At 40.6% G+C, this 26,784-nt stretch overlaps 1 protein-coding gene across 1 annotated transcript in view; it reads left to right on the plus strand.

Annotated features, from left to right (window-relative positions):
• KIF16B (kinesin family member 16B) overlaps positions 1-26,784 on the plus strand; it is a 169,027-nt gene that overhangs the window by 40,073 nt on the left and 102,170 nt on the right. Inside the window, exons 5-10 of the mRNA XM_019627768.1 lie at positions 14,499-14,531; positions 14,883-14,936; positions 16,437-17,795; positions 21,768-21,920; positions 24,003-24,099; positions 24,828-24,878. Of these exons, the coding sequence (XP_019483313.1) occupies positions 14,499-14,531; positions 14,883-14,936; positions 16,437-17,795; positions 21,768-21,920; positions 24,003-24,099; positions 24,828-24,878 (1,747 nt within the window). The remainder of the gene's footprint in view (positions 1-14,498; positions 14,532-14,882; positions 14,937-16,436; positions 17,796-21,767; positions 21,921-24,002; positions 24,100-24,827; positions 24,879-26,784) is intronic.

Genomic DNA, 26,784 nt, shown 5'->3' on the forward strand with positions numbered 1-26,784 from the left:
TTTAAAATTTTTATAAATGAAACTATGATAGTTTTATTTTTTTCAATTTTACTTCCGAGCCACATTTGGCTCTCAAGCTGCAATTTGCTGATCCCTGCTCTATTCTATACTTCTGCCTGTTTCAATCTAGCCATCTATGTCTTTCTCTCTGTGTACGTGAATGGGTATATATATGTATACACATTTATGTAGCTATACATTTATACTTATATATATTTATATGTTCTTTTACCAAGGTGGGTTTAAAGTGGACTGGTAAGAGTTTTTCACACGTACATATCTTTTTCTTACATGTATATTTTCCTACCACATTTTAATATTCATGTGATATTCCATTGTATGGATATTCCATAGGTTATTTCACTTATCTTCTATTGTTAGGCATTGTGTTCTCTAGTTTTGAGCTATCACAAGGAATTGGGGTGAACATATTTGTAGCTATATCTTTGTGCTTATCCATGATTGCTTCCTCAGGGAAGAAAAAAACGTAGAAATGAAATACTACACCTGAGGATGTATATAGGTTTAAGGTCCTTGATACATGTTCACAAATTGTTCTGTAGAATGGTTGTCCATATCACCACCAGAGCTTCCATCTGCTTGCAAACTGGAAAGGAATCCCCTTGAACTGCAGACTTTGTCAATATAAGCACACCTTCCTGGATGCAGCTCTAAGCTGCATCCATAGGAAGTAGACTAGGGAATCCTGCTAACAGGGGCTCTGTCTAGAAGTGTGCCCTGGGTACACCCTGATCATCACCAAGGATTCAGCAAAACACCTCATTTGCCCTGTGCTGAGCTACATGCTGTGCTAGAATGCTGCATGTGGTTAGCTCCAGCCTTCCTGGTCCTTTCAGAGTAAGAGTAGGAATGGAATTTCAGAATGTAAAGCTGGAAGGAGCTAGATTCTGAATCACCAGCTGTCAACAGTTATATGAAAAGTAAACAGTTTCATTTTCCTTCCTATCCCCCACCCCTTCCCCATTTCTTCCTTATGTTCTCCCTCCCCATTTCCTTCCTTCCTCCCTTCAACTGAAAGTATACATCACATTAGGGAGAAAGTCAGAAGACATCACTAACGGGGTTACGCCCTTTGCAGAGCCTTAGCTTCACTGTGGATGACTCTCCGCTTCCCGAAAACAGGCACAGAATCTAATTGTTGTTCACTCAGCATCCAGCATAATACCTGAAACTTAATAGACATCTAATAAATGTGAACTAAGTGAATTCAGTTTCTCCCTTTATTTAATTCATGTCAATGTAGAAACAGGATTCTACATAGCTGGAGATACACTTGGTGAGATTTACACCTGGGTGAGGTCATGGTCTAGACTGCATGTCCTGCTAGGAATGGTCACGTTACCTATATGTACAGTACCCTGCTAGGTTCAATTTTCTCTCCTCTTTCACTTTCTGGTACTTTAGAAATTGTTTTATCTTTTTTATTTTTTCTTGCTGACCTTGAGCATGAAAGTTTTATACATGTAGTTGGCAATATTTATGTTGCTGGTGATTTGGTAGTTAGCCTGTGTTTTAGTTGATGATTATTTACTGTGTTTATCTCTGCTGCTTTATTTTATTGGGCCTTCATTTTTCAAAAGTTTTCTTTGCTGCAAGCCTGATTTTCTCTCCAGCTTTTTGTCTCAGTTGTCTTGCTTTTTTTATGGACCATTTGCTAACTTTACAGTTGCAGTAGAGTGCCTTTAAAAGCTTGTTAAGATACACAGTCATGGGGAACTTGTGATGAAAGCAACTGAAAGAAGTGTTTCTTCCTTCCATTAACAGAGATTAGTGTTAATTACTGACTTTGCTGTTTCTTTTGTTTTTGTCCTTGAATATTATTTCACTGTGAGCCATTTTAAATGATGAGCTCCCTTTGTTTCCTGTTTTCAAAGTAGGCAGAAAGATGAGCTGCAGAATTTAAAGAACAATTCATCTTTATCCAGTTACTTTAGATTTGCATTGTGCTTCACTCGCTTTATGCACAATCGCAAGCTGAATTGTAAAGGTCAACGGAGGAAATGAGACTTCCTACTGAAATGATGAATGGTAGTTATGGGCAAGGCTGGAAGGGAGTAGACTTCCTTTAGTCCTACCTGACATCATGGTTTTCCTTTCAAGTAACATATTGAGTTCACTTGATTACATACCATAAGCTCTCCGTACTTTTAACTCATTTGATTAGAGCTTGTTGCTGATTCAGTAAAAGGTTCCAGTTGTACCTATTCATTCTTGCTTCCAGGTCTTTGCACATGCTGTTTCCTCCTGGAACACTCATCCATGTGTCTACCAGCTCTTCACATGGCTAAACCCTACATAGTCCCTAAAATCTCAGCTTAAATGACTTCCTCATAGAGATCCTGCAAACCCCAATCCAAATTTCATTTCCTTGGCTGTTCATTCTTGGTAGAACTTTAAATAGTTGGTAGTTGTGTCTGTTGGTACAACTATTTGTCTACTCTAGGTCTGCATATTTAGTGGTAAAGTAAAAGGGTCTGACTTTCTTACTACTGTATTCCCATTTATAAGTAGGCGGTTTGAGAAATCCACCTACTTTGTTGATTGAATGTGTGTGTGTGTGTGTGTGTGTGTGTGTGTGTGTGTGTGTGTGTGTGTGAAATAGAGAATTGCTGTGCCCTGATGAGGCACTTTCATTTCCTTTTATCACAGAACATAGTTCTAACCTCGAATAGCTGTGTCCCACGTCAGTGACATCAGATGTTTAGTCACCACCAACAACCCCTATAGCTTATGATTTTCTAAGGTTAATCATCATCATTGTTGGAAATAAATGGAAATGAACCAGAGATTCGTGGAAGCAAAACGGAAGTGAAATGGTTGCTATAATCAGAGTAGATTAAGAAAAATTTTGAAACAGGTAGCCTGTCTCATAAATTGAAATGCTTATTACAAAAATGTAAAACATTCAGGAGTGAATAAAGTAATCACAAGCATTCATGATTCTTCCACCAAAAAATAATGATTGCTTTACATTTATAATATTTACTTATTTTTTATAGTGTATATATATATATGATTGTACATAAGATATTGTAGTTATGCAGTATAAAGAGTATTTTTAAAAAATAGTATTGAGATCACACTAGATATACAGTTTTATATTCTGATTTTGTTTTAACATTTTATTGTGAGCTTTTTCCCATGTCACTGAGTACAAGTCTTAATTCTGTGTTTATATCATAATGTAACTCTGACTTAATCATTAAATACTTTGGGGCATATTTATTTGTTTCACATAAATTGTTGATTATGTTGCAATTAATCCACTTATATAAATCTTTCCCACTTGCTTATTTTCTAAGCTAAACCCACACCCATCTGGATTCTTTATTTAGTGGCAGCTGCTCCTTATATTCAAGCAACAAGGGGAGGAATGAAGAGAGAGACAGAGAGAGAAGTAAAAAGTAAAGGAAGGAAGGTTTAAAGACCTAAAAAAGAAAAGACATGACAGTGGCGAACTGGGAGTGGATAGATGGGCCTGTGGAGATACAAAAGGTGCTCCCCAGGCCAATATGGAGGTGCACATTTCAAGCATAGCCTGATTAGGCGTGCTAGCATTTTGTCTTTCAATGTGCAATATCAAAGGAGTACAAATGAGTGAAGCAGACTTGCAAAGCACTTCAACGATATATTGTCAAGGCGGAGGAGCTGTAGTGCATTTTAACTCTTTTCCACATCTTCAAGCTTCCCTTCTCTGCTCTCTGTCCCTCTGTCCAAGAATTTGTGCAGCTTTTCTTTTCTTAAACCAGCCTTTCCTTAGGCTACCCAGCTTAGATCCTACCAAACTGTTTTGTCAGAATCATCTACCATGTACATGCTCAACAATATGAGATTGCTTACATAAGTCATGGTGTATGTCTATTATAGAATTGCATGATATTAAACTGTTATAGAATAATAGTTAATGATTTGGGGATTTGTCTAAGGTATGTATTAAGAGGAAAAGTTTACAAAATAGACTCTGTTGTAGGCCCTCATTCATGTGTGCATGTATATGGCTGTGAAGGCTAAAGGCTGCATATGTGTATACCAAGATGGGGCATTCAATGTAAGGGACTTACCTGTTTTTCTACATTTGCTACAGTTAATTACTTTCATCTTGAGAATGTGGGAAGCACCAAAAGTTGTTATTTATTTATTTTTTTTTTTAAAGATTTTCTTGGGGAATTGGGGGAAGGGGAACAGATAAGTTGCTGTCGTTTTGTTCTTCAGTCTAGTTGTGGAGGACGTTGCTTCACTGGCCCAAGTTGGCACCATCATTGCGCTCTTCCCGGGCGAGGCACATCAGTCGCCGGCTTCTGGACGGCCGCTCACTGCGGCTGCTGGCCGCTCACGCTGGCTGCTGGCTACACACGGTAGCCCATGGCAACCCACTGCAGCAGGGGCTGTAGCCTACATGGTCGCAGGCGACTCATGGCAGCCCAGCTCCAGGTTGAGCTGTTGTTCAGCATCTTAGCTGTGGAGGGCAGTGTCACTGGCCCTCATAGTGGGATCCAAACCAGGGCCCTTTGGCGTCCCAAGCCAGTTCTTAACCAATGCGCCACTTGGCCGGCCCAAAAATAGTTGTTATTTCTTAAGGCAAAGAGGGTTCTGCATTAGCTGATACCACCTCCTCCTCATCCAGGTACTCTGTGACTCTCTAGTTTGAGCCTGGCTCTGAGCCTCATGTCACTGACTTCAAAGCACTATCCATAGCAGTTATTGGTTGAACACTATTCTGTGCCTGGCAGAAGGGCCTCAGGATATATAGTCAAGTAAGGTGGGTCTCTGGCCTTAAGTAGCCCTGGCAGACAGGGCTCTGTGCACCTTCAGTGACCTGTAGGCCCTGGGTGGTCTTGGCCCTGGCTCTCTCTTGGGTCACAGTTGCTCTCATACCATCACTGTCCCCTGGTTCCATCGGCTCTCGCCATGCTTGCTGGTGTTCCTGTGTTCCCAGTGTGCCTCACACATTGTCTCCTGGTCATTGGCCTGGCTTCTCCCTTCTGTTTACATAAGATGCATCTTCATGGTCATTGCCTTCATTCAGATCTCTCCTGAGTGTCCCCTTCTCTTCCCACCTGGCTTCGTTCTTTCTCATAGTACTTATCACATAACACAGTCATTGTTAGTTGGCTGTCCCCTTCACTAGGATGCAAGATTTATGCCAGCAAGGACTTGGTTCCTTTTGTGCACCCGCAGTGCCTGGGACAGTGCCTGGTGCATGAGTGGCCTGATGAACAAAAGAATTAATAGATGCATGAACCACTGGTTCCTGTACCTAATGCTGTGCCTTGTGTAGAGGGCTACACAGGGCAGTGGAAGGAGAGGTTGCCCAGGAAGGTGTCTCTGAGACTGTCAGCTTAACCTCTGACATTTTGCCCACAGTCTAACTTCCAGGTTTTATTTCTTACCACTTCTCTTTATTTATTCTAAGCAATAGCCAAACAAGGCTCTTTACTGCTTCCTTTGCTTATGTCTTTTGTCTTCCTTCTCCTATTTTTTTTTTCCCCAGTAGATTTTCCCTGATTTATCACACTGTGCCCATTGTTATTCTGTCCGTCTGTCAAGGCCCAGCTCTGACAAAATAGCTCCTCTGGGAGGCCTTCTCTCCTCCCTGCAGCCATAAATGTTCTCCCTCCACCTCATCTCCTGTTTAAAATGGAATTCTCTTGTTGGGCTCATCACATTCTGTGTGATTGATATACATGTGCATTTTATTTCACTTACAATTCACTTTTAAGACTGAAAGGCACTTCTTCCGTTCTGTATTCCCCTCAGAGTCTGATACACGGCCTTGCACATAGGCGGTGCTTGATAAAGGTTTGTTGGAAGTGATGCATGCATGGCTGAATGAAGTGGCAGCAAGCTTGCTGGTGGTACACTGTTCTGGTTTGTCCAGCAGGGAGAGGTACATCCTGGAATGTGAATTATTTTTATCTTTTGGGGAGCTATTTCTGGGGTAAAAGTTACGTGGTTTGGTTGAGAAGGTGAGATGGAATTCCAGAGTTGAAGAAAGAATGGAGGAGGAGTAGAAAGAGGTGGGCATTGCTCTTGGCTCCTCTAAAGAGGAGGTCACCTTGGACCTCTCTTCAAAACTCTCTGGGCCTCAGTCTCTTAGCCTTTAAAGTAGGAGTGGGGGGAGCAGGGTGTAAGGGTGTGTGCTGAGTACAGTGCATGATCTCTTGAGTCTCCATGTAGTTCTAACCGATTATGATCCTATGGCTTGATCAGGTAGGTCTCCTAGTTTAACTTGTGGTCCTGGCTGTCTTTATTAGAGCAAGTTATACTGTTATGAGAAATAGGCTAAAGAGAAACTCAATTAAAATGCTTATGGTATTGAATTTTACTGGGTTTTTTTGTTGTTGTTAATTTTTTTTTTTTTTTTTAATACTGAACTTTGTTTCTTCAAGCACTTTCATTTGCAATACCAAAGGCTTAATATCGGATTCTGGAAAGTTTTTTTTTTTTTTCTATTTTTCAATTACAGTTGACATACAATATTATATTAATTTAAGGTGTACAACATAGTGATTAGACATTATATAGCTTGTGAAGTGATTGCCCCAGTAGCACCCATCTGACAGCATACATAGTTATTACAGTATTATTCACTATAGTCTCTATGCTGTACTTTACATCCCCATGACTATTTTGCAACTACAAGTTTGTACTTCTTAATCTCTTCTTTTTTTTCACCCATCCCCCCAATCCCCCTCCCATCTGGCAGTCATCAAAATGTTCTCTGTAGCCATGGAAAGTCTTTAATGAATACTTTCTAGACCAGGGATTTGAAAATTTATTAGAAAACTAGTCCCAGCGTACTAGGGATATTTATGTTATAAACTCTGACTTTTACCTAAAAGCGGTTTAATTTCACAATGTCTTAGATTAAATTGTATTGTGAGATGCCATCTTGATACATAAACCTTGAATTGCAGTTGTATTAATATATAAGCCACTTTCTGTAAGATAACTTGATGTGTTACACCATGATTTTGGGGGAAAGGAGACAGGGAGTGAGTGCTGTAGCACTTCCAGCTGCCTCTACAAAGCAGCTATTCTTAGCTTTCTAATGAAAGTTTACATGAGAACTTTCCCATGCACCTGGGAAAGACCACAAGGCCTTTCTTTGAAGAGTGGGAGTCTGGATGAATGGCCAGTTTTTCCCTTCATGAGTTTCCCTGCACCTACCTTGGCCCAGTAACTGGTTTATGCACAGCCTTTAAATAACATCTAGAATGTCAGGGTTCTCAGGGTCTGGGATTTGATTAGGCAGAACCTGCACCAACTCCATCATCCACATTCAAACTTCCTCTTTAGTTTTTAAGATAGATTTTCCCAGTCTCCTTGGGATGTGCTCATCTATAAGGTGACTTGAGACTGACTGCCAGTTCCTGAGGGTGGTAGGGTTGTGAGAAGGTCAGCCATTCTGTACTAAACTATTACAGAACCCACTGTGGTTAAAACCAAATCCCTACTGAAGGATCCGGGAGAGGTGAACCATCTTACACTGAATTCTAGTCTTTCTAGCTCCTTCCGCCTATCCCTTACCAGAATCTGGTCTGAGGAATGCCACCAAACATTCCAGGAAAGAGGCAGGGTTTTGTTTTGTTTTTTGTTTTTTTTTTTTTAAATGACATATACTTGATAAGAACTAGCTACATCATTTGCAGGGCTCAGAGCATAATGAAATGGGGGCCTCCTGTTCATATATTTCAATATCATGACAGTAGAGCATCTAGTGAATGCCAGACCCTGTGCAGCTTCAGGGGTTGCACACCCATGAAGTCATCCCTGTAGTTGATTGTAACCTATGAATCATGGAGGAGAAAGCTAGGCCTAGCACTGACCAAGAGTTTTTTCTTTACCTGTTCACATACCTACTGAAAATATCCATGCAGGGGACTGCCTCCCCTTCAGCTCATCTCCATGGCTGGGTGAGAGCTCCTTTCTAGTTAGTTACATTGCGATCTGGAGCTCAGCTTTCATTACCCTCCCTGCCCCCACCCCCTTTTACATCTGCCGGCTCAAGTGTTGGCTGGACTTGAGTAGCCATTTTCCTCCTTTTAGAAAGTGAAATAGCATCAGGGGCACCAAATCAATCACCATTGGGACAACACTGGGACTCAAATACTTATGCTTTCATTTAAATTTTTGATTTCTTTTTTGATAACCACCATTCGTTTTCAATGTAATGGTACAAAGTGAGAAATCCCCACCCCCCTTGCTTCTTCATTTCCAATGATAACAGGAATATAAATGACAAGATGTACAGTTATACCTAAAAATGCTAGATGTAAAAAAAAGAAAATGCTAGATGTCTTTTAATGCCAAAAAAAAAAAAAGCTGTTTCTCATGAAAATCAATTGTATGCCAAGCTTTTTTGTTGGACCTAACACAGTATATGTATTTCCAAATGTCATTTTAAAATGCTAAATACAGCTGTAAAAATTACATCTTTTTTGGCTTTCTTTTTAACTGTAACATTTAGGAAATTAGCATTTGGGGTCAAGATAATCGCAGTGAAGTAAGATAGTGAATGGCACTTATTTAAAATGAAGCCACATTAAAGTACAATTATAGTTGCTATTTTTCCTTGATATTAATGCGCTCACGTTTATATTTTACAACCTATTGAGACTTGCTATTTGGAATAATTATCATTGATAAAGGAAAAAGGTGCATTTTAAAGTATGATTAGCAAATATGTAATATTTAACAAAAATTACACAGTATCAGCAATAGGTCATATCAACACGTATTTAAAATATAGTTCCCAACTTTGTAATTATGACTCTCTCCTCAGACTTTTTGAGACTTTGTTTTAAGTGAAGACTGAGCATCTTCCTGTTTTGTTTTGTTTTGTTCTTAGTTTTGAGGAAATAGGAGTCATTATTTATCAAGACATACTGCTATAGAAAGCAATCAGATTTTTGTCCTCTTTAGAAATAGGCCACTGAAATGAAGTTATACTTCTTAATTAAGAATTAAAATGGATAATGTCTCTGATTTCTTTTTTTATTTTATTGGGTTTTCGGGAAAGTCATGATGCATTTTTGCAATGAAAAACATAGAAAAAATACGTCACGACTTTTCCGACAACCCAATTTTTTTTTTTCAATTACAGTTGATATACAACATTATATTAGTTTTAGGTATACAGCATAGTTCTGATTTCTTGACTCAGAACTTTTCAATAGAGACTGCTCTTCAGGAGGGATCAGAGCTGTGACCTCCTGCAGCTCAGGTTGACAGCTGCCACTGATCTAAATACTTTTCCCTTTCCCATCCCAATCACATGTTGTAAAATGAAATCTTCTCCCCAGGAGGAACCAGTGAGCTTATCAGCCCAGAGACTGGGTACCTCCCCCATCTGCTCTCAGGCCTAACTTTCTCTGATCCATAGGGCACTCCTGATCCGTTCACTCTGGCATCTGCTTCTCTGCGCTTTGCCTCTCCTTACTGTTGCCATCTACTTGCCTTCCAGGTATTTCCTTCTAAGCTTGACCATCTTTCTAAGTCTTGACCGTTATCTTGGGTGACGCCTCGTGGATAACTCATTGTGGAGACTTCTTTGATTTCTTTCTTTCACCTGTATGCGGTGTCTTGCCCCCACTTACTTTTCTTTCCAGTCAAGTCCTCACCCCCAACACTTGAGCCATCCTCTTCCTAAATCCTCAGTTGGTCCTTTGGTTCTCCCGCTTGCCAGAGTCCCAGCTAGAACCACTGAACTGTCTTCCTGCCCTGAACCTATACCCTTGCATCTGAGCATCTCAGCTCAGTGCAATAAGAGAAAACCACATCAACACTGAGATTGGTGCCTCTGTAAATTGATCGTCTCTAAGCTTGAGTGATACCCAGCGACTCCTTTTTGCTTAATGTCCGTATCAGTTCTTTTGCCCATCGTCCCTTCACCTGTTACAAATAATCTCCATGTTCTCTCTGCCTCTAAGCCCACCACTCTTACTCCTCATTCTTAGCAGAGAACCTGGCTTCTGACCCTGCAGACAACACAGAAGCTGTAAGAGAACAACACTGTCAAATCCCATGTCTGCTTTACGTTCATCCTTTCCTCCTTCCTTCCTGTCCTTTGCCTTTCTCAGGGTGGCTTCCTCTACCTGTACTGTGGACTCTATAGGATTCATAGCTAATATTTATTAACTACTGATTTCTCAGCATTGGATCCTCCACCCAATAAGGACTAGAATTACTTTGAGTCTATTTTCAGATGAGGAAATTGAGGCTAAGAGAGGTCGAGCGCTTGTTCCATAGGTGTAGAAGCACCAGGATTTGATCTGGGCTAGGCTAATTCTGGAGCCCTAGCTCTTAGCCGTTGGACTATTTTTTTCTTCTTATGCCCACTCAGTGTCCCCTGAGATATCCCAACCTTGCCGAAGTTTTGTATCCCCTCTCTCTTCTGGCTTGTTTATACTGGGATTTAAATATACACGAGTTTCTTCCAGTTACCAAAATAAGCACCCATCATCCTAAAACTACCATCTCCCCTTTATAACTAAAATTACCAAGAAAACTCCACCATATCTACATTCACAGTCTCCACCTTTCTCCCACTCACTCCTCAGCCCACTGCCGTATAGCCCCAGCCCACAAAGGTCACTCCAAAGCACTGGTGACCTCCATGTTGCTAAGTTCAATGAGTTCTCCTTGGGCTCTATCTTGAATGACATCTGAAGCACTTCATACTACCAATCCCTCCTTTCTGGAAATGCCCCTTTCCTCTGCCTACCTGTTCTGATCTCTATGTTTTTAATTGCTGCTCACCCCTAGCCCATCCGAAGGCCAGTTCTGCTAGTCACAGCAGTGTCTGTGTGCTTCCAGACTTCGCACTAAAGTTCCTTCATTCAACTTTCACACATACATTTTGGGTAGCCTCATCCACTCCTTTGTTTTCAGTTCCTGTCTAGATGCTGGTGAATCCCAAGTGATAAAAGGCCTGAATAGCTTTGACTACTGGACAGCTCAATTTGGATGACTCTGGAATCATTAGATGCAGCATGTGTAAAGTTGAGCTTACCTTCTTGAAGGCAGGCGAGAGAAGAGATTAAAATTGTAGGCTTTAGAATCAAGAAGGATTCTGCCATTTATTAGCAGTAGAGCCATTTCTCACATGTAAAATGGGGTGACGATGGGCCCTAGCACACAAGCCATTGTGAGAGTTAAATGCAAAGTACGCGGAACCAGATATATTGTGACTCTTCAGTGGATGTTAACTCCCACCCTTGCCCTCACCACCATGAGTGCTAGCACCAGTACAACTCCCATTGCTACTCCCCCCCCCCCGTCCCCCAGCTGGCCCCTTCCCCAGTGCTCCTTTTTATCTCAGTGGATCGCAGCAGTAAGAGGCAACACTTTAGCACCCAATATGTGCAACAGGTGCTCTATAGGCATTTTGCATGTATTAGTATCTCATTGGAGCCTGGCTATAACCCTTTGAGGTAAGGCTTGTTATTTTCTTCAAATTCAATTAAAGTTCAGCAAATCCAAGGTTAAATAAGTCATTACATAGTCTCATAACAACTAGAATTTGTAAGCAGTCAGACCTACTGACCTCTTAGCTCAGCCTCTCTGCACTTCTGCCTTCCCACCTCCTATGTAACCTGGCCAGAGACCTGAGGGTCATCTTTGACTCTCCCTTTCTCATCACAACCCCCAACAAAATGCAGCTAGTTACCAAGTTCTGTCAACTCAACCTCCTGAATATCAGACGATATCTCCATTTCTTTATCCCAGTTATCCTAGGTCCTGCCTCCATCATCTCTTATTTACATGACTACAACAGCCTCCTAATTTGTTTCTTGGCTTCTCATATTGTTCCCCTCCCACCTTTCGTCTACAAAACACCACACCATCTATTTTTCAAAAACTCTGTTCCAAGGCACTTTGCTGCCATCGTCTTTAAGGTCAAGTTTAAAGTCATTATTAATATAACTTCAAGGCCCTTCCCTGTCTGGCTTCTGTTGTCCTATTGAGCTTCATGTCGTCCCTCTTCCCCCATAGAAAGTCAAGATCTGGCTATATTGAGCTTCTCTTGAATTTCTATATCATGCACGAGGAAGAATGGTGGAACTTAGATGTAGCTTCCCTAGGGTAGCTTGCCTTGATTCTAGGCACTTCCAAATTCTGAGTTAGTACCCTGTTCTGTATGTTATAACTCTGAGTTCCTCCTCAGTCCTGGCTTGTGACACACTGGGTGCACCCCTTGTATTTATGTGATTGTCACAAAGTGGGAGCTTCATGGGGTCAGGGAGCACATCTCTTGTGCAGACTGTTGTATCCTCTGTGCTAGCACAGTGCCTTACACTGTGCTTACTAGAAAAAAAAGTAGGTACTCAGAGTGTCATGTTAGAGATGAAGATATTAAAACTTACACTTTATGACCTCCTGAAACTATATAGCTCTTTAGCAACAATTGTAGTCAGCAGTACAGATTTTTAGTACCAAACTTCAATTCATATCCTTCCTCTGCTACTTAACTGCTCTAAACCTGTTTTTCATTCTATAAAATGGGATGAGAAATGTGTCAACCTGCTAGGGTTGAGGGAACAAAGTGTGGGTGTTGCATGCTGAGTGCCTAGCCCAGCGCCTGCACTTCGTAAGCAGTCCTTAGGTGATAGCTAGGCTTTCATTCGCACTTGGGTCTCCCAGCACTGAGTAGCATTTGGCTTATGACCACATGCTTGTGACATTGTCGCAGTAGTATCTACCGATGGTCACGCTGAACTGTTGTTCACAGAAAATAAAAATAGAAAATAAAGACAATTCCATTAGGGAAATTCTCTGGTTTTGAAATTGTTTTATCCAGGTACTCTTTTTGACTGTATAAATATCTCAAGAAAGACTAAACTGTACCAAAGTCTAAAAATATATACTAGGAAACATTCCCAAAGTTCTGTTTATCATTATATAAAAAAGAATGATCATATATTAACTTTAATGAAGCCCTATACCTACTTAGTATAGTGATATATGTGTTGGACCCAGGAACTGGCAAAAACTTTTTATATACATATATTTATGTGATTGTTTCTCATGGGTGGCAATGCCTATAATCTACAGATTATTTTCTTTTGATAGGAAGATAAATATAACCCTAAATGACAAGTTTTAATGAAGGATTTAATACTTTTATTGTATATGATGAATTGGAGCATTGCTCATAAAATGAATTAATTGAGGATATTTTGGAAGCAGGCGGCCATGGGTTCACATCTTGGCTCCACCACCTCTTACTATTATGACTTTAGATGGATTTTCTCACATATCTGAGTTTTGGTTCCTCATCTGTGAAATGGAGATACTGTTTGCTATCTTAAGAATTTGCTAGGAAGACAAAGTAAGCGAACATGTGTAAATCTCTCAGCATGGCATTCACTTCTGCTTACAAAAGCCATCAGACATCTTACTCTCAATATTAGCCCAATTTCAATTGGTAACAGGCTATTTGAAATACTGGGGGTGCCAAAAAATGTATACAAGTGGATACTTTGGTCAACATTTCTCAAGCAGTAATTTGTAATCAGAAGTGTCTGGACGCTGATGGTAACCACTTTGAGCACCTCTTGTAATGTAATTGCAGAAGTCAAACTTGACTTGTATTCATCTTTTGTTATCGGTGTATATTGACTATTTCAATTTTAATACAGTTTTCCTTTCTTAAAATGTGTATATTGGGTTGTTGGAAAAGTCATGATGCATTTTTGCAACAAAAAACAGAAAAAATAGGTCATGGCTTTTCTGACAACCCAATACATTTTTTGGCACCCTCTGTGTGTGTTAGCTTATTGTGAAGGTAATTGTTGCCAATCTGGATTTGTACATTTTCCAAGGAAAACAATTGATGGTGCATTTTTCCATAGTTCAACTTGTTAGATGTATCTGCTGTCTACCACAACAGGAACATGTGTAAGTTTAAGAATTATAGTCCATGCTGTTTAATAGGAATAGTGAAATCTTGCAGTAATTAAATCTAGTATTAGAGAAAAAAACAACTTTTGTTACCAATAGTTTAGCAAGTTGTCTTAAAATTCTCAAGGGCCCAGCTCCCTTTATTTTGCTACCACTGTGGTAAATGTGTTCATGATCTGTATAGCCCCCAGTAATCCCTATATCATATAACTACTAGTTACAAGACCATCTTGACGAACTTACGTGCAGTATAACTCTGAAGTAGTAAAAATATGAATGTGACTACTGTTCACCATTATTGGTACTCAGTTATTATTAGTGCCATAATTATCATGGGAAGTGTGCAAAACATAACAGAGCTAACTCAAGTGTTTGCTTCAAGAAATTATTGGGAAGTGTGGTATTTATAAAAAGACATTTCAATTTATGCATGGCTATTGGCTTTTAAGTACCTTACTGCTTTTCTCCTGATGTTTCTTCTGGTTAATTATTTTAATTGATGTCTGTGCTCTCTCTCTCTCTCTCTCTCTCTCTCTCTCTCTCTTTCTCTTTCTCTACTTACCTCCTGGCAGTCTTTGCCCTATAAAAGGACCCATCTGTCTAAGGTAGAGATTCTCCATTTTTATTTACTCATCAGTAACTAAGCTGCATAGAGTAGACATGCTTATTATCATTTAGAAGTCTCCTTTAACTCTGCTTTTTCAGTACAGTGGTGTTTTGTTTGTTTTTCTTTAAGTAAAATATGTTCTTTTCAGTCTGAATTCAAGCACCCAAAAGTATGTGTTAATTTCTAATCATGGTCATAGAGCAAAGTATACATTTTGAATTTGCTAATCCATAGTAATGAAAAATAGTACTCGAATAACTGATGCTCTGTAATACATAACTATTGAGAGAGTAAAAGAGAGAGGAAAGCTCTTTTAGCAAAGTGACTCATTTTCATTTGATTTTATTAGACTTGAATTTGAGCGGCAACAGCGTGAAGAACTTGAAAAATTAGAAAGTAAAAGGTAAGCCACGTGGGGTATGAGTTTTAATAGTACTGTAGTTGCAGATTCATGTGTTAATGTCCTGGACTGATTTCATCTGTGTTTCAATACCTCTCTCTGGCTCTGTGTCTGCTATTTACATGTCTAATGACTAGGTCATTTCTCTTCAGCTTGTTAGTTTTTCAAACTTCATGTTTGAATTTTTTAAATAGTTCATTTTCAAATACTTATGAAAAAGGAGAGTCAGTAGGCAAATTTAATATACTCATTAAATTTAATACACCAAATATATACTTGTTTAAATTTAACTTAAAGGTATATCTTTAAAAATATCTGACAAGTTTTTAGAAAGCTGAAAGAATGACAATTCCCCTTCCTTATGCCTCCCCCCTTTTAAACATATTTTCTTTTCTTATATGCTAGTTGGCCATTTGTATTTCCCTGTATAGTTAATTCACCTCTTCATATTCTTTGCTCACTTTTCTTTTGGGGTGTGTGTGTGTGTGTGTGTGTGTGTGTGTGTGTGTGTGTGTGTGTGTTTTGGAGAGTTTTTTATATGTTCTGCATATAATTATTTGATAAAATTGTATTCTTTTCTTTTTTTCCTGACCTATTTAACAATACAAGAAATGAACCAAGGGTAGATATTGGAGTAGAAACTAAGGCCATAGATAATCTACAAATTGGGTATTTATTTTCTGGAATCTTGAGTTCAGATAAATTAGTTTCCAGCATCATAAATGATAGATCCTTTGAGGGTCAGGAGATGGAGGCCATGTACCAATACTCTTACATACCCTGTGTTCTTGCTTTGGCCGCCATCCCGACCTCCAAACACTGATTTAGCACCCAGTGGGGGTCATTTGTTTTAGACAAAACATGACATGTAACCCCTGGAGTCATGCATTTAAGTATTTTAATGGAGACTCTGTTAATTTCAATGTTATGTATTAATAAACTAATATTTTGGCCATTTGGTGATTACCATTTTTCCTAAACTAGTGTTTAAATGCTAAATAGCATGTAGTTATTTGAGCTGGAACAATGAACTGTTGATTATCTTGACTTTGATATTTGACCCCAATGAGTTGAGGGCAGCATAAGCATTTTTATTTAATGTCATCTCTTAACTGAATTTCTGTTGCTTAGTAGCCATTGGACTGAATAAAATTATTCACATTTAAATTTAAATTGTGCATGGTTCTTTCTCTCTGAGCTCAGGGGGCTTGTAAAATTATATCATGCATAACACATTATGCTTATAGACTCTACAAAGAAATGATATCAGAGGCTACTTCAAGAAATTAGGCAAATGATATGTTGGACAGTTACAGAGTAAAAAAAATTCAACAGCCTGCTGCTGAAAATGAAAAGGAAAACAGTTCTCCCTCATTTTTATTGTAGTGAAGGGTTTGGCTTTATATTGTATATTCATTTTCAGAACATTTTAGTTAGGGGAAAGTTACAGCAACATTTGAACACAGTGATCAAAAAATGATCCGTCAACATTTTGCATTTCAGGAAACTAATAGAAGAAATGGAGGAAAAGCAAAAATCAGACAAGGCGGAACTGGAGCGGATGCAGCAGGAGGTGGAGAGTCAGCGCAAGGAGACGGAAATCGTCCAGCTCCAGATCCGCAAGCAGGAGGAGAACCTCAAACGCCGCAGCTTCCACATCGAGAGCAGGCTGAAGGACCTGCTCGCTGAGAAGGAGAAGTTTGAAGAGGAAAGACTGAGGGAGCAGCAGGAAATCGAGCTGCAGAAGAAGAAACGAGAAGAAGAGAGCTTCCTCCGGGTCAGAGAAGAACTCCAACGGCTGCAGGAACTCAACAACAATGAGAAGGCCGAGAAGATCCAGATATTTCAAGAACTGGACCGACTCAAACGGGAAAAAGACGAACAGTATGCCAAGCTTGAATTGGAGAAAAAGAGGCTGGAGGAGCAAGAAAAGGAGCAGGTAGTGCTCGTTGCCCATCTGGAAGGGCAGCTCCGTGAGAAACAGGAGATGATCCGGCTCCTGCGGCGAGGGGAGGTGCAGCGGCTGGAGGAGGAGAGGAGGGACCTGGACCACATCCGCGAGTCCCTTCTGCGGGTGAAGGAAGCCCGGGCCGAGGGCGATGAGGACGGTGACGAGTTAGAGAGGGCGCAGCTGCATTTCTTAGAGTTCAAGAGAAGGCAGCTCATCAAGCTCGCCAACTTGGAGAAGGACCTGGTTCAGCAGAAGGACCTCCTGAAAAAAGAGGTCGAAGAAGAACAGGAAATCCTGGAGCGTTTAAAATCCGAAAATGAAGAGGAATTCAGGTTGTTGGAAAAAAATAACGATAGTGTCACAGATGTCGCCCATGTGGCTCAAGATTTAGAGAAAATAAGGCCAGTAGAGTGTCGGCTGCAACATAAAGAACGCCAGCTCCAGTTCCTCCTGCAGGATCACTTGCCAACTCTGTTAGACGAGAAGCAGCGAGCATTGGAAATCCTTGATAGAGGCCCTCTTGGCTTAGACAACACACTATATCAAGTAGAAAAAGAAATGGAAGAAAAAGAAGAACAGCTCGCTCAGTACCAAGCCAATGCGAGCCAGTTGCAGAAGCTCCAAGCCACCTTTGAATTCACTGCCAACATTGCACGTCAGGAAGAAAAGGTGAGGAAAAAGGAAAAGGAGATTCTGGAGTCGCGGGAGAAGCAGCATAGGGAGGCGCTGGAGCTTGCTGTGGCCCGGCTGGAGAGGAGGCACTCGGCCCTGCAGAGGCGCTCCACCCTGGACCTGGAGATCGAGGAGCAGAGGCAGAAGCTGGCCACCCTGAACAGCAGCAGCAGTGAGCAATCAGGGCTCCAGGCCAGCCTGGAAGCTGAGCGGGAAGCCCTGGAGAAGGACCGCGAGAGGTGAGACGGGAATGCAAGAGCGTGGCAAAGCGTCGTGCTGGCGCGCCTTTTACCCACCGAGTGTGCCTCGCACTGTCTTCTTAAAAATGAATTCGTTTAGCTTTTATAGTCTCTAGGACAGGGGGCGGCCAAACTTCTGAGACGGAAGAGCCAACCCTGTCCCTCACAACGATTTACAAATTATTCGAGAGCCATAAAACAAATGAAATCACCATTATGTGAATAATATCCTTTAAAAATTTTATAAATGAAACTAGGATAGTTTTATTTTCATTTTCAATTTTACTTCAGAGCCACATGTACGTACCCAAAGAGCCACATGTGGCTCACGAGCCGCAGTTTGCCGACCCCTGCTCTAGTACACAGCCCATTTGCTTATTTTACCAAACCTGAGAAAAATGCCCCTAAACGTTCTTTACTTGCTCTTTAGGATCCTTGTTTTAGAATCATTGGCCTCAAGTTGAAAACAAACACACAAGCAAAAACAAAGCCCTTGTTCATTACCCTACTGACTTATTGAATGTATATGTTTTAATATTTGATAAATAGGAAACACTAAAAGCTTCCAGCTTTGATTCCTTCTTCCTTTCCCTTTTCCCTTCTGGTCTGTCCCTTCCCTTCCATTTTCTTCCTTCCTCCCTCCCTTTCCGTCTCCCCTCTCTCCCTCCTGCCCTTCTTCCCCCGCTTTGTTTGTTCTTTCCTTCTCTCCCTCCTTCCTCTCTTCCTCCTTCCTCCTCTGCTTCCTTCTCTCTTTCCCTCCCCCCTCCTCATCTATGGCTTCATGTCTTCTTCCTGACTAGCCCCAGTTACAGTAAAGCCCCCCTCCCTGACTCCACCTTCACAGATTGCAGAGTGTACTGATTTCCACACCTGGTAGGGAAGGAAACAATACTTCTCACACCCTGATGATTCACAGTATTTGAGGGGAGGCCCCGGGATACTGTATTAAAAAGTAAACAACTAAACAAAACTCTCCAGATGATTCTGAACACAGTGATATGCTCAAGCATGTTTGATGATGATTTATTAATATTGCTGTTGATGTGAAAAATAAAACCAGGAACTAACACTATTTTCATGGTAAAGAAAGAATATTTATCTTTTTTTTACCTATCCCGTTACCTGCTTTTCACACAGTAGGTTCTCAAAATGAATAAATATAGGAATTTGAGAACTCTTTTTTTCTGGTAGCCCTGCACACATGATGCCAAGACTCCCAGAAGGGCTGAGGGCTGCCTGTAATGCAAACATCACCCAGTGTGTTGTCCTGCATGGGGTCTCCATGGGTCAGCCCAGCCCTATCTGCCTTGCTGACCTTGGGCAGGATTTTCATCATTGAGCTGTGGTATCCTCACCCTTACAGGAAGGGGTGGACAAGATCAGGGGTCTGTGTGTTTTCTTAGCTCCAGACCTCTGGTCAGTGGATATCTTAACTGTAGCCCAGGTTGGAGCACCTGGACCACTGCTCCCTCCCTAGTATTTCTCCCAACCACAGCCACTCTTGAGGGTCTGCAACAGAAACCCAGTCTGCTGCTTCTAGGAGCCCAGCTTGACATTGGCCCAGGCCTGGAAGCCATGCCGGTGATAAGGCAGGGCCTACTCTGAGGTGTGGCTGGAGCCCATCCACCATCTTGCCTGAAAAGGTCAGGACAACCTCCTTTCAGATGATCTGCTTATACTGTGGATTCTATTTACAGTTGCTCTCTGATAGTTCCCTCAGGCAAAACGGCAACAAATAACAATCAAAAACCATAATGCTGTTACTTCAGAGAAATAGGTCGGAGGTTTAAGAAAATGATTGCAGGTATGTTATGTAAATGAAATTGCTGGTCAAAGCTCCAGCCCCAGGAAATTTAAAGTAGCGGAGGGCGCGCTCTCAATTTGTATCCTGCAGTGTATAGTAAGAATGCAGCATGAGCTTTTAGCTTGATGTTCCTGGCTTTTGTCACCCGGCTTGGCTCTCTGGCCAGTTAGTGTTAATACTCTATTATAGCGGATACAGTGTGACTTCCATGGAGGTGATTTCCGGTCGTCAGCATTCCTCCAGGTACACGAAGGAGGCTTTTAGCTTCATGTGTTTTGATGGAGTAGACTTTGCTAAGACCTAATGTAGGACAGCAAATGTGAGCTCTTTGCTCTAGCTGTGATGCTTCTGTGGTTTTCTGTGAGTGTTTAGTGTTTTATTATCTCTCTGGGTTTACATGGCTAAGCCAGGGCTTGCCGTACAGCCTGACTTGTCCACTTGTGAAATTCCACAAGTGTGAAATATTAAATTCATGTGAAACCAGATTGGACAACAGTGCAACTGAACTTGACTTTCCCTTCCAGCTTGCTTTATGAGCAAAATCTAATCCATTTTCTGTCTTCTTTTCCACCCATTGATTATATAACCATCAGGGACAAGTGTCAGGCAGTTAGAAAGTGGCAGAGCTGCAACTTGAATCTATAATAGATCTACTTACCACCCAACTGTTCACCACTTTTCCTCTTGTCTGCTGATCACAGAGCTGCTGCCCTGGCAGGCCTGTTCATGTGTGCTGTGACTCTTTCTGTAAATCCTGCTCAGCCTTCAGAGCCCCACTCAAACCCTGTTGCTCTGTGGAGTCTCTTCCACTGTCCCAGCCCTCAAGAATGTCTTTGAACAACTCCAGTGGGCGTCATCTTAATTATAAACATCGGCAGTTACCTACTTATATCCGGCTCATTTTCCTTCCGATCTCCGAGACTCTGTTAATATTGTTACCTGGTTCTTGGCTGACCACCTGGCCCTTAACATCACTCTATTATATTTATTTATTCCCTCCTCCTTTGAAAATGTTATGTGCTCTGCAAGTTGAATCTCAGTAAGTACTCGCTAATCAGTAGACAGGTGAAGGGCTGAGTTAAGCAGGGCATTGCTTCCCATGGAACCCATGAGTGCTGACCTTGGTGACCCCATAATCCCATTTTGATATTTAAGAACTTGGCTTTCATGTTCAAGATAGAGCAGTCAGTTGCTGCTGTTGACATCAGAGAGCAGGCAGTATCATGGTGTGTTAGCATCTGAAGATAAAATCCCTGATTTTTGGAGCTGAAGGAAATTAGACTAGTTGACTTTCTCATTTGATACATGAAGAAACTGAGACCCAGATTTTATTAACTTGCCCCAGTTCACATAGCGAGTGAATTCTAGCCCCTAGCTGGATCTTGTGTTCCCTGGGGCCAAATTTACTGGCAAGCTTGGTCCTCTAGCCTGATGGCCCTGGATTTAAGTGTGCCTTGGCCAGTGGGAGAACAGCCTTACAGACATTTGACCTCATATTAGATGTATCATTTATCATTGGAAATACATGTTTGGTTCCACAGTTTATGGTTTATCTGAGTTTCTCAAGATCGCCTACTTTCCTAGGTCTCTCACTGGTTTGCCTTTTCACACCCTCTGCCCCAGCCAGAGTGGATTTGTGATTTTCCTGGCTTAGCCTCTTTGTTCATAGTGCTTTCTGTATCTGGAAGAACCCTCCACCACATCTCCAAATGTCCAAATTTTCACTGGCTTCTGAAGCTTGAACTTAGAACTACCTTCATCATGAAGGTTCTCCTACATTGGTGGTTTTAAAAAACTCTTTAAAGCACAGATCTCTTTCCTGATATATAGTACACAACTGCTTTATTGAAGCCAGGGCAGGGGCCTCAGAAGCCTGCACATCTACCTCTGAGAATTTGCTTGGAGCACAGTGGGAATATCTTGGACCTTGAAGGTAAAACTCAACTTTTGGATGCTTATCACACTTGCTCTGAACCCCTTTTGTGACCCATTATCATCTTATGTGTTGTCTTATAGTTATGTGACATCTTTTCTATTATAAGGTAAAGCTGTTTGCATAGCGTTTGTGTCTGAATCCCCCATGATTTCTAGAATAATGTTCCAACCAGTGACGATTCTCAGGAAATACCGTTAATGGATGAATATTCATGTAACTCCCATCTCTGTAGATTGGAACATGAAATCCAGCAGCTGAAGCAAAAGATCTGTGAGGTTGATGGTGTTCAAAAAGGGCATCGTGGGACCTTGGAGGGGAAGGCTGCTTCTTCCAGCCTGTCATCCAGTGCTGAAGAATCTCACCTGGTTCCTCTGATGGATGCCAGGTACTGGACATTAAATTGATGCCATGCCTACTTTTCTGTTGTGATTTAATGAATCACTACCTCGTATTGGCCAGTTTGCATATGGAGGGATCTGTCAAAGGCAACAAGTAATCTTGTGTCTTTGAGATGTGCTTTGTCTCCATCAACCTCTGTCTGTGGCTAGTGGTGGGTTGAGGTATCATTTCAAGGGAAGCAGAGACCTCAGAACTGGCCACTAAATCCAAGGAATGCTGGTACAAGGAGTTTGATGAGAAGGTAGAATTGGAAGGTCCAGGGAAACCAGCTAATACAGAAAGGAGTGATGCAAGGCCAAGATGAGAGGAACAAAGAAATAGAGTTAGTTGAATTGTACTAGGAAAGAAGGACCTTGTGCTGACAGTTAATTTGTAGAAGTCATTGATTGCAAATAGATGATGTCTGTTACAAAACTACCAGTATATTCAAAATGATCACGAATAACATAAATATCTGATGTAACTACAGTAAAATTATTTTCAGCTTGGGTGGCATTGTCAATTGCTCTGTGGCTTAGAGCTCTCAGATAAAGTGACTCAATCATTCTTTGCCTATAAGAAACTTAATTATTTTTTAAACCCCGTCTATGTCATGAGATTATTTCAAATTGTGCATTTCTGAGCCCTGGGTATTAGGAGATATGTATTTGGATATCAAAATATAGTCAGAATTGCATGAGCCTCTGTAGCTCTTTAAATCTGGTTCTGCATGTTCCACAAGGCTAGTTTAAATTTTAAGTAAAAGTCTGGGGAGGTAATTCATTTGTAAGTGGCCTTTGCTCAGATTCAGTTGCACATGATTTTATTTTCAATACTGAAAGGTAAATGTGTACTTTATTACTGAAAGGTAAATGTGTACTTTATTACCCTAACTCCATTCTTCCAGACTTTTTTACCTAAAATACTAATGTCTTTAGCATTTCAGAAAATCATTTTGCCATGGTCAGTAGTACAAAAATTTTTTAGGGCTATGCATGTATTTAGAAAGGTGGAACCAGATTTTATTTTTGTGCAGTAAGATATAAATATGCAAAACTGTACATTTTGATTAATTCAGCTACTCAGTGCCTGTAGACCTGTGGGAGGGGAGAGTTTGGAGCTGAGTAAGACTTCCATCTGGGCAGTCTGAGCCACATGTAAGATTTTATTTTTATTTATTTATTTATTTTTATTATTTTTTTTTAGCTGAGCCATCCTGCCACATGTTGGCAGCTCAGCGGCAGCTCAGCTCGGGCTGGGAATTGAACTGCTGTTGCTCAGAGCTCGTACTTTTGAGCGAGCTCTTAACCAACTGAGCCGCTCGGGTGGCCCTCACATGTAAGATTTTAGATGGAAATAAAATTCTGTAGTCTCCTTGGTTCCTCTGGGTGGATGGTTGTACTTCATATAATTTCACCTACATTCAATGGGGCTTGAAATACTCAGTTGACAATTGCCTCAAAAGTCCACTGTTTCTGGTTTCCACTGTCTTGGTTGCTGTGCCAAGCATTTTGGAAGATAGAGACCTTTCAAATGTCCTCTCTCCTGGCCAGGTACAGATAACCCAGTTGGAGAGACAAGGCAGAACAGGGACAATGCTAGACATTGTTCCATCTGAATAGTGAAGATTTGCAAAGATTATGCTTACTTCTTTTTTACTTTTAATCCTCTAAAATGACTTCGTGTTCTGAGCAATAACTATCACTTTTTTCTGTGTGAAGAAACCAGGGCTCAGTGGTTCGAGGCTATGGAGCCTTCAGAAACCAGTGTCTAGGATTCTGCCCTACCTTGTAGCGGGGGTTCTACTAAGGAAATCCAGGAGAGAGTTGGATGGGATCACTTAGTCCCCCTTCCATTCTCAAGATGCTGTTATCCATCCAGTTCTCTCTCACTTGGGGAAAACACAGATAGTGACCACATGGCACTGGATTTCTTAGAAAGTAGAAAAATGTTTTAAGGTCCTGAGATGTTACTATGTTTGGCATTTAAAATGAGGACGTTCCCTGTTATAAAGGTCATAGTCAAAAAAGATCTCAAATGTCCTGTGTGGTTAGAAGTGTTCAAGTACCCCAGTCTCCATTGTTTCCAGGGTCAGTGCTTATATTGAAGAAGAAGTCCAAAGACGTCTTCAGGATTTGCATCGTGAGATTGGCAAGGACAGCGATACATCCACAGATATAATGAAGGTGAGCTAGAGGAGCCAAGTAATTCAGTCATTGATTTTCAAGATAGCCTTTCAGTAAGTTATTAGTGGTGATGGTAGGATCTTTTATTACTGTTTGTCAGTGAGAAAATTGAGATGCAAATGTCCTAGAAAAATTAAATATTGCTTGGGTGGAGCCTAACAGTTCACGAATAGTATTAGTTCAAGAGTAACTTCATTTATTTTAAAGTTTTGAACTTCTGGGAGAACTTCTTAAGTGAATATAAAGTTTCCTAAAATGCTGTATATACTTTCTTTGATTTATAAAAATTCTACATGTAACATATTCCCATTTTCTCTAAAAACAGAAACAATTTCCATTAAGTATTTAATTTGCTTGATCAATAATCCCAAGTAGAAATATAATTTTACCTTTGAGAAGGTACGTATTTGCCACAAGTTGATTTTTATCAAAATAAAAACCTTTCATTTCTATCCTGTAAATATAAAAAGCATCCTAAGGAAATCTTGCTTTTAATATTATTCTTAGAATTTTAAGATTCAGAATAAATGGTTCAGTTCTCCTATGAGCAGATGTATTGATAGAGTCATGTTTACACTGGAATATAATTTCTGTAGGAGTCTTGTCATTGAAATAAGTATGTTTCTTTAGAATTTTGTTCCATAAATATTTCTAATCAAATCAATTTCCCCACTTTATGAACACACTATAATTTAATATAAGGGTTTTTTTTAAAATCTTCTTTTCAGAATAATGAGAAACTTCACAATGGCACCATTCAACGTAAGCTAAAATACGAGGTAGGTAATGCTTTTTCAGATTGATAGGGTCGCCTTAAATTATGGCATGCTCATATGATTAAATTTTCTTAATGTTTAGTTGCATAATTAGAATTTTAAAGTCCCAGTGAGATTAATGGCTAATAGGGAAGGCAAGCTATTATATGGACTAAAGATTAAACGAATCCTGCAGGTTGAAAACTGCTTTGACTTTATTTGAATGGCATGTAGCTGTGGTGGAGGGGCTTTGCCCAGTTTTTCATTCGTAACAGTATCCTTTCCCTTGGTCTGCATTTAAAAAGCAGAATTATATAATCAGAATCAGATATGTGGTTTGGAAATGAAACTGAGTATTTCTCAATGTTTTAAAAACCCAGCTCCTTTTACAGACTGAGTTGGCAGTAGGACAAAGGAAATGACTCTCAGTTATTTCTCTGGTGGATTGTCAAACCAAGGTTTATTTGGGCATACAGTTTGTAAGGGTTTACTTGTATTTTTCTCCACTGAGAGACTTGTCCTTCCCATATATTCTTAAATTATAAAAAACAAAACAGAAAAAACCAAAACTACTATGTGGTATAAATCTTACAGGTGGTGTTCCTACGTCACTGAACAGAGAGTGAGAGGTGAAAGGGTGGGTGTTCCACAGTAGGCTTACCTGACTTTGGCCACTGTCATGCCCTCCTTGTAATCATCCAGTAATGACATTATGTGCTCTGGACATCTCTTTAGCCAAAACCTCGTGAAGAGCAGGACACATTGCCTTTCATTTCTTAGTATCCATAGTGCCTGGCCTTTCCTGGTGCTGGTTTGTAGATATGGTACTAGTAGTCTAACCAGGCAGATTCAATTAAGGATTCCCCTATAACAAACGAAGAGGCAAGAGAAACATGACTTGGGTTGGAGTACTTGTCAGTTTCTTTTGGCCTTGCTATCTGTCTGATTTTAGCTAAGTATCCCAATTTATATTGTGGACATGGACTCTTATATGGTCATGGAATCTTTCACAATTAAATTAGACCTTTTGAAAACTGACCCCAAGGTCTTAGGATTTATTTTAGAGTAAATGAAATATTAGACCAAGAAATGGATACTGTGGATCAATTTCATACAAAGTATTTCTGTAAAAATACTCAGCAATTTATAAGGAATCTAATATGGAAATTGATGTTCTATGTGTGAATTTGATTATATATTTTTAAATCATGTATCAATCAATCAGAATGGCTTAGGCTTTCCTTAAACCTCCAAATCAATCCACACAATGTAACCAATGACTGCAAGAATCTTCATGTGCAAACGAATCGCAAAAGCTGCTACCACACCCCCATTTCAACTGTTTTTGACATCTTGAACAGAAAGAGTGTCTTGTCCCGCTGCTGCCTAAAGATGTCACCGACACTTCCAGCACAGAGGAGCGGAGGGAGATAGAGCAGGATGATCCCATGACATGGAGCATCTCAGGCCCTACACCTTCCTCCTCAGCATCACAAGAGAGAAGCCAGCAGTGCAGAGGTCAGCCCTCAGCACAGGAGGTGCTACAAAGCAGTGACTGCAAATCTAGTCATCCTGAGTATATGGGTGGATTTCAGCCAAGATGTTTCAATCTATCTGAAATCTGTTTTCTTAATGAAAGCAACACCAGCAATGCAGAACATTTTCAGGGTACGTCAGAAAATTGTAGTGAGCTGATGACTCATAAAGATGAACACAGCTTGGGAATCAGGTCCAGCTGGATTTTGCTGCAATATACGTCCCAAGGAGTGTCTGTCAACAGTGGAAGCAAGCAGACCAGCCAGAGCGAGTTACTCTGCTGTGTTCTCTCTGAAAATGTGTGTAGTGAGGAGAGTGCGCCCGCCTCCAAGTTTTATAGAGAGCAGCACACTGAAAAAGAGTTATCTGCTAAAAAAGTTAGCTCTCCAGAGTC

The sequence above is a fragment of the Hipposideros armiger genome, unplaced genomic scaffold (assembly GCF_001890085.2).
Source record: "Hipposideros armiger isolate ML-2016 unplaced genomic scaffold, ASM189008v1 scaffold_740, whole genome shotgun sequence".
Lineage (NCBI taxonomy): Eukaryota > Metazoa > Chordata > Mammalia > Chiroptera > Hipposideridae > Hipposideros > Hipposideros armiger.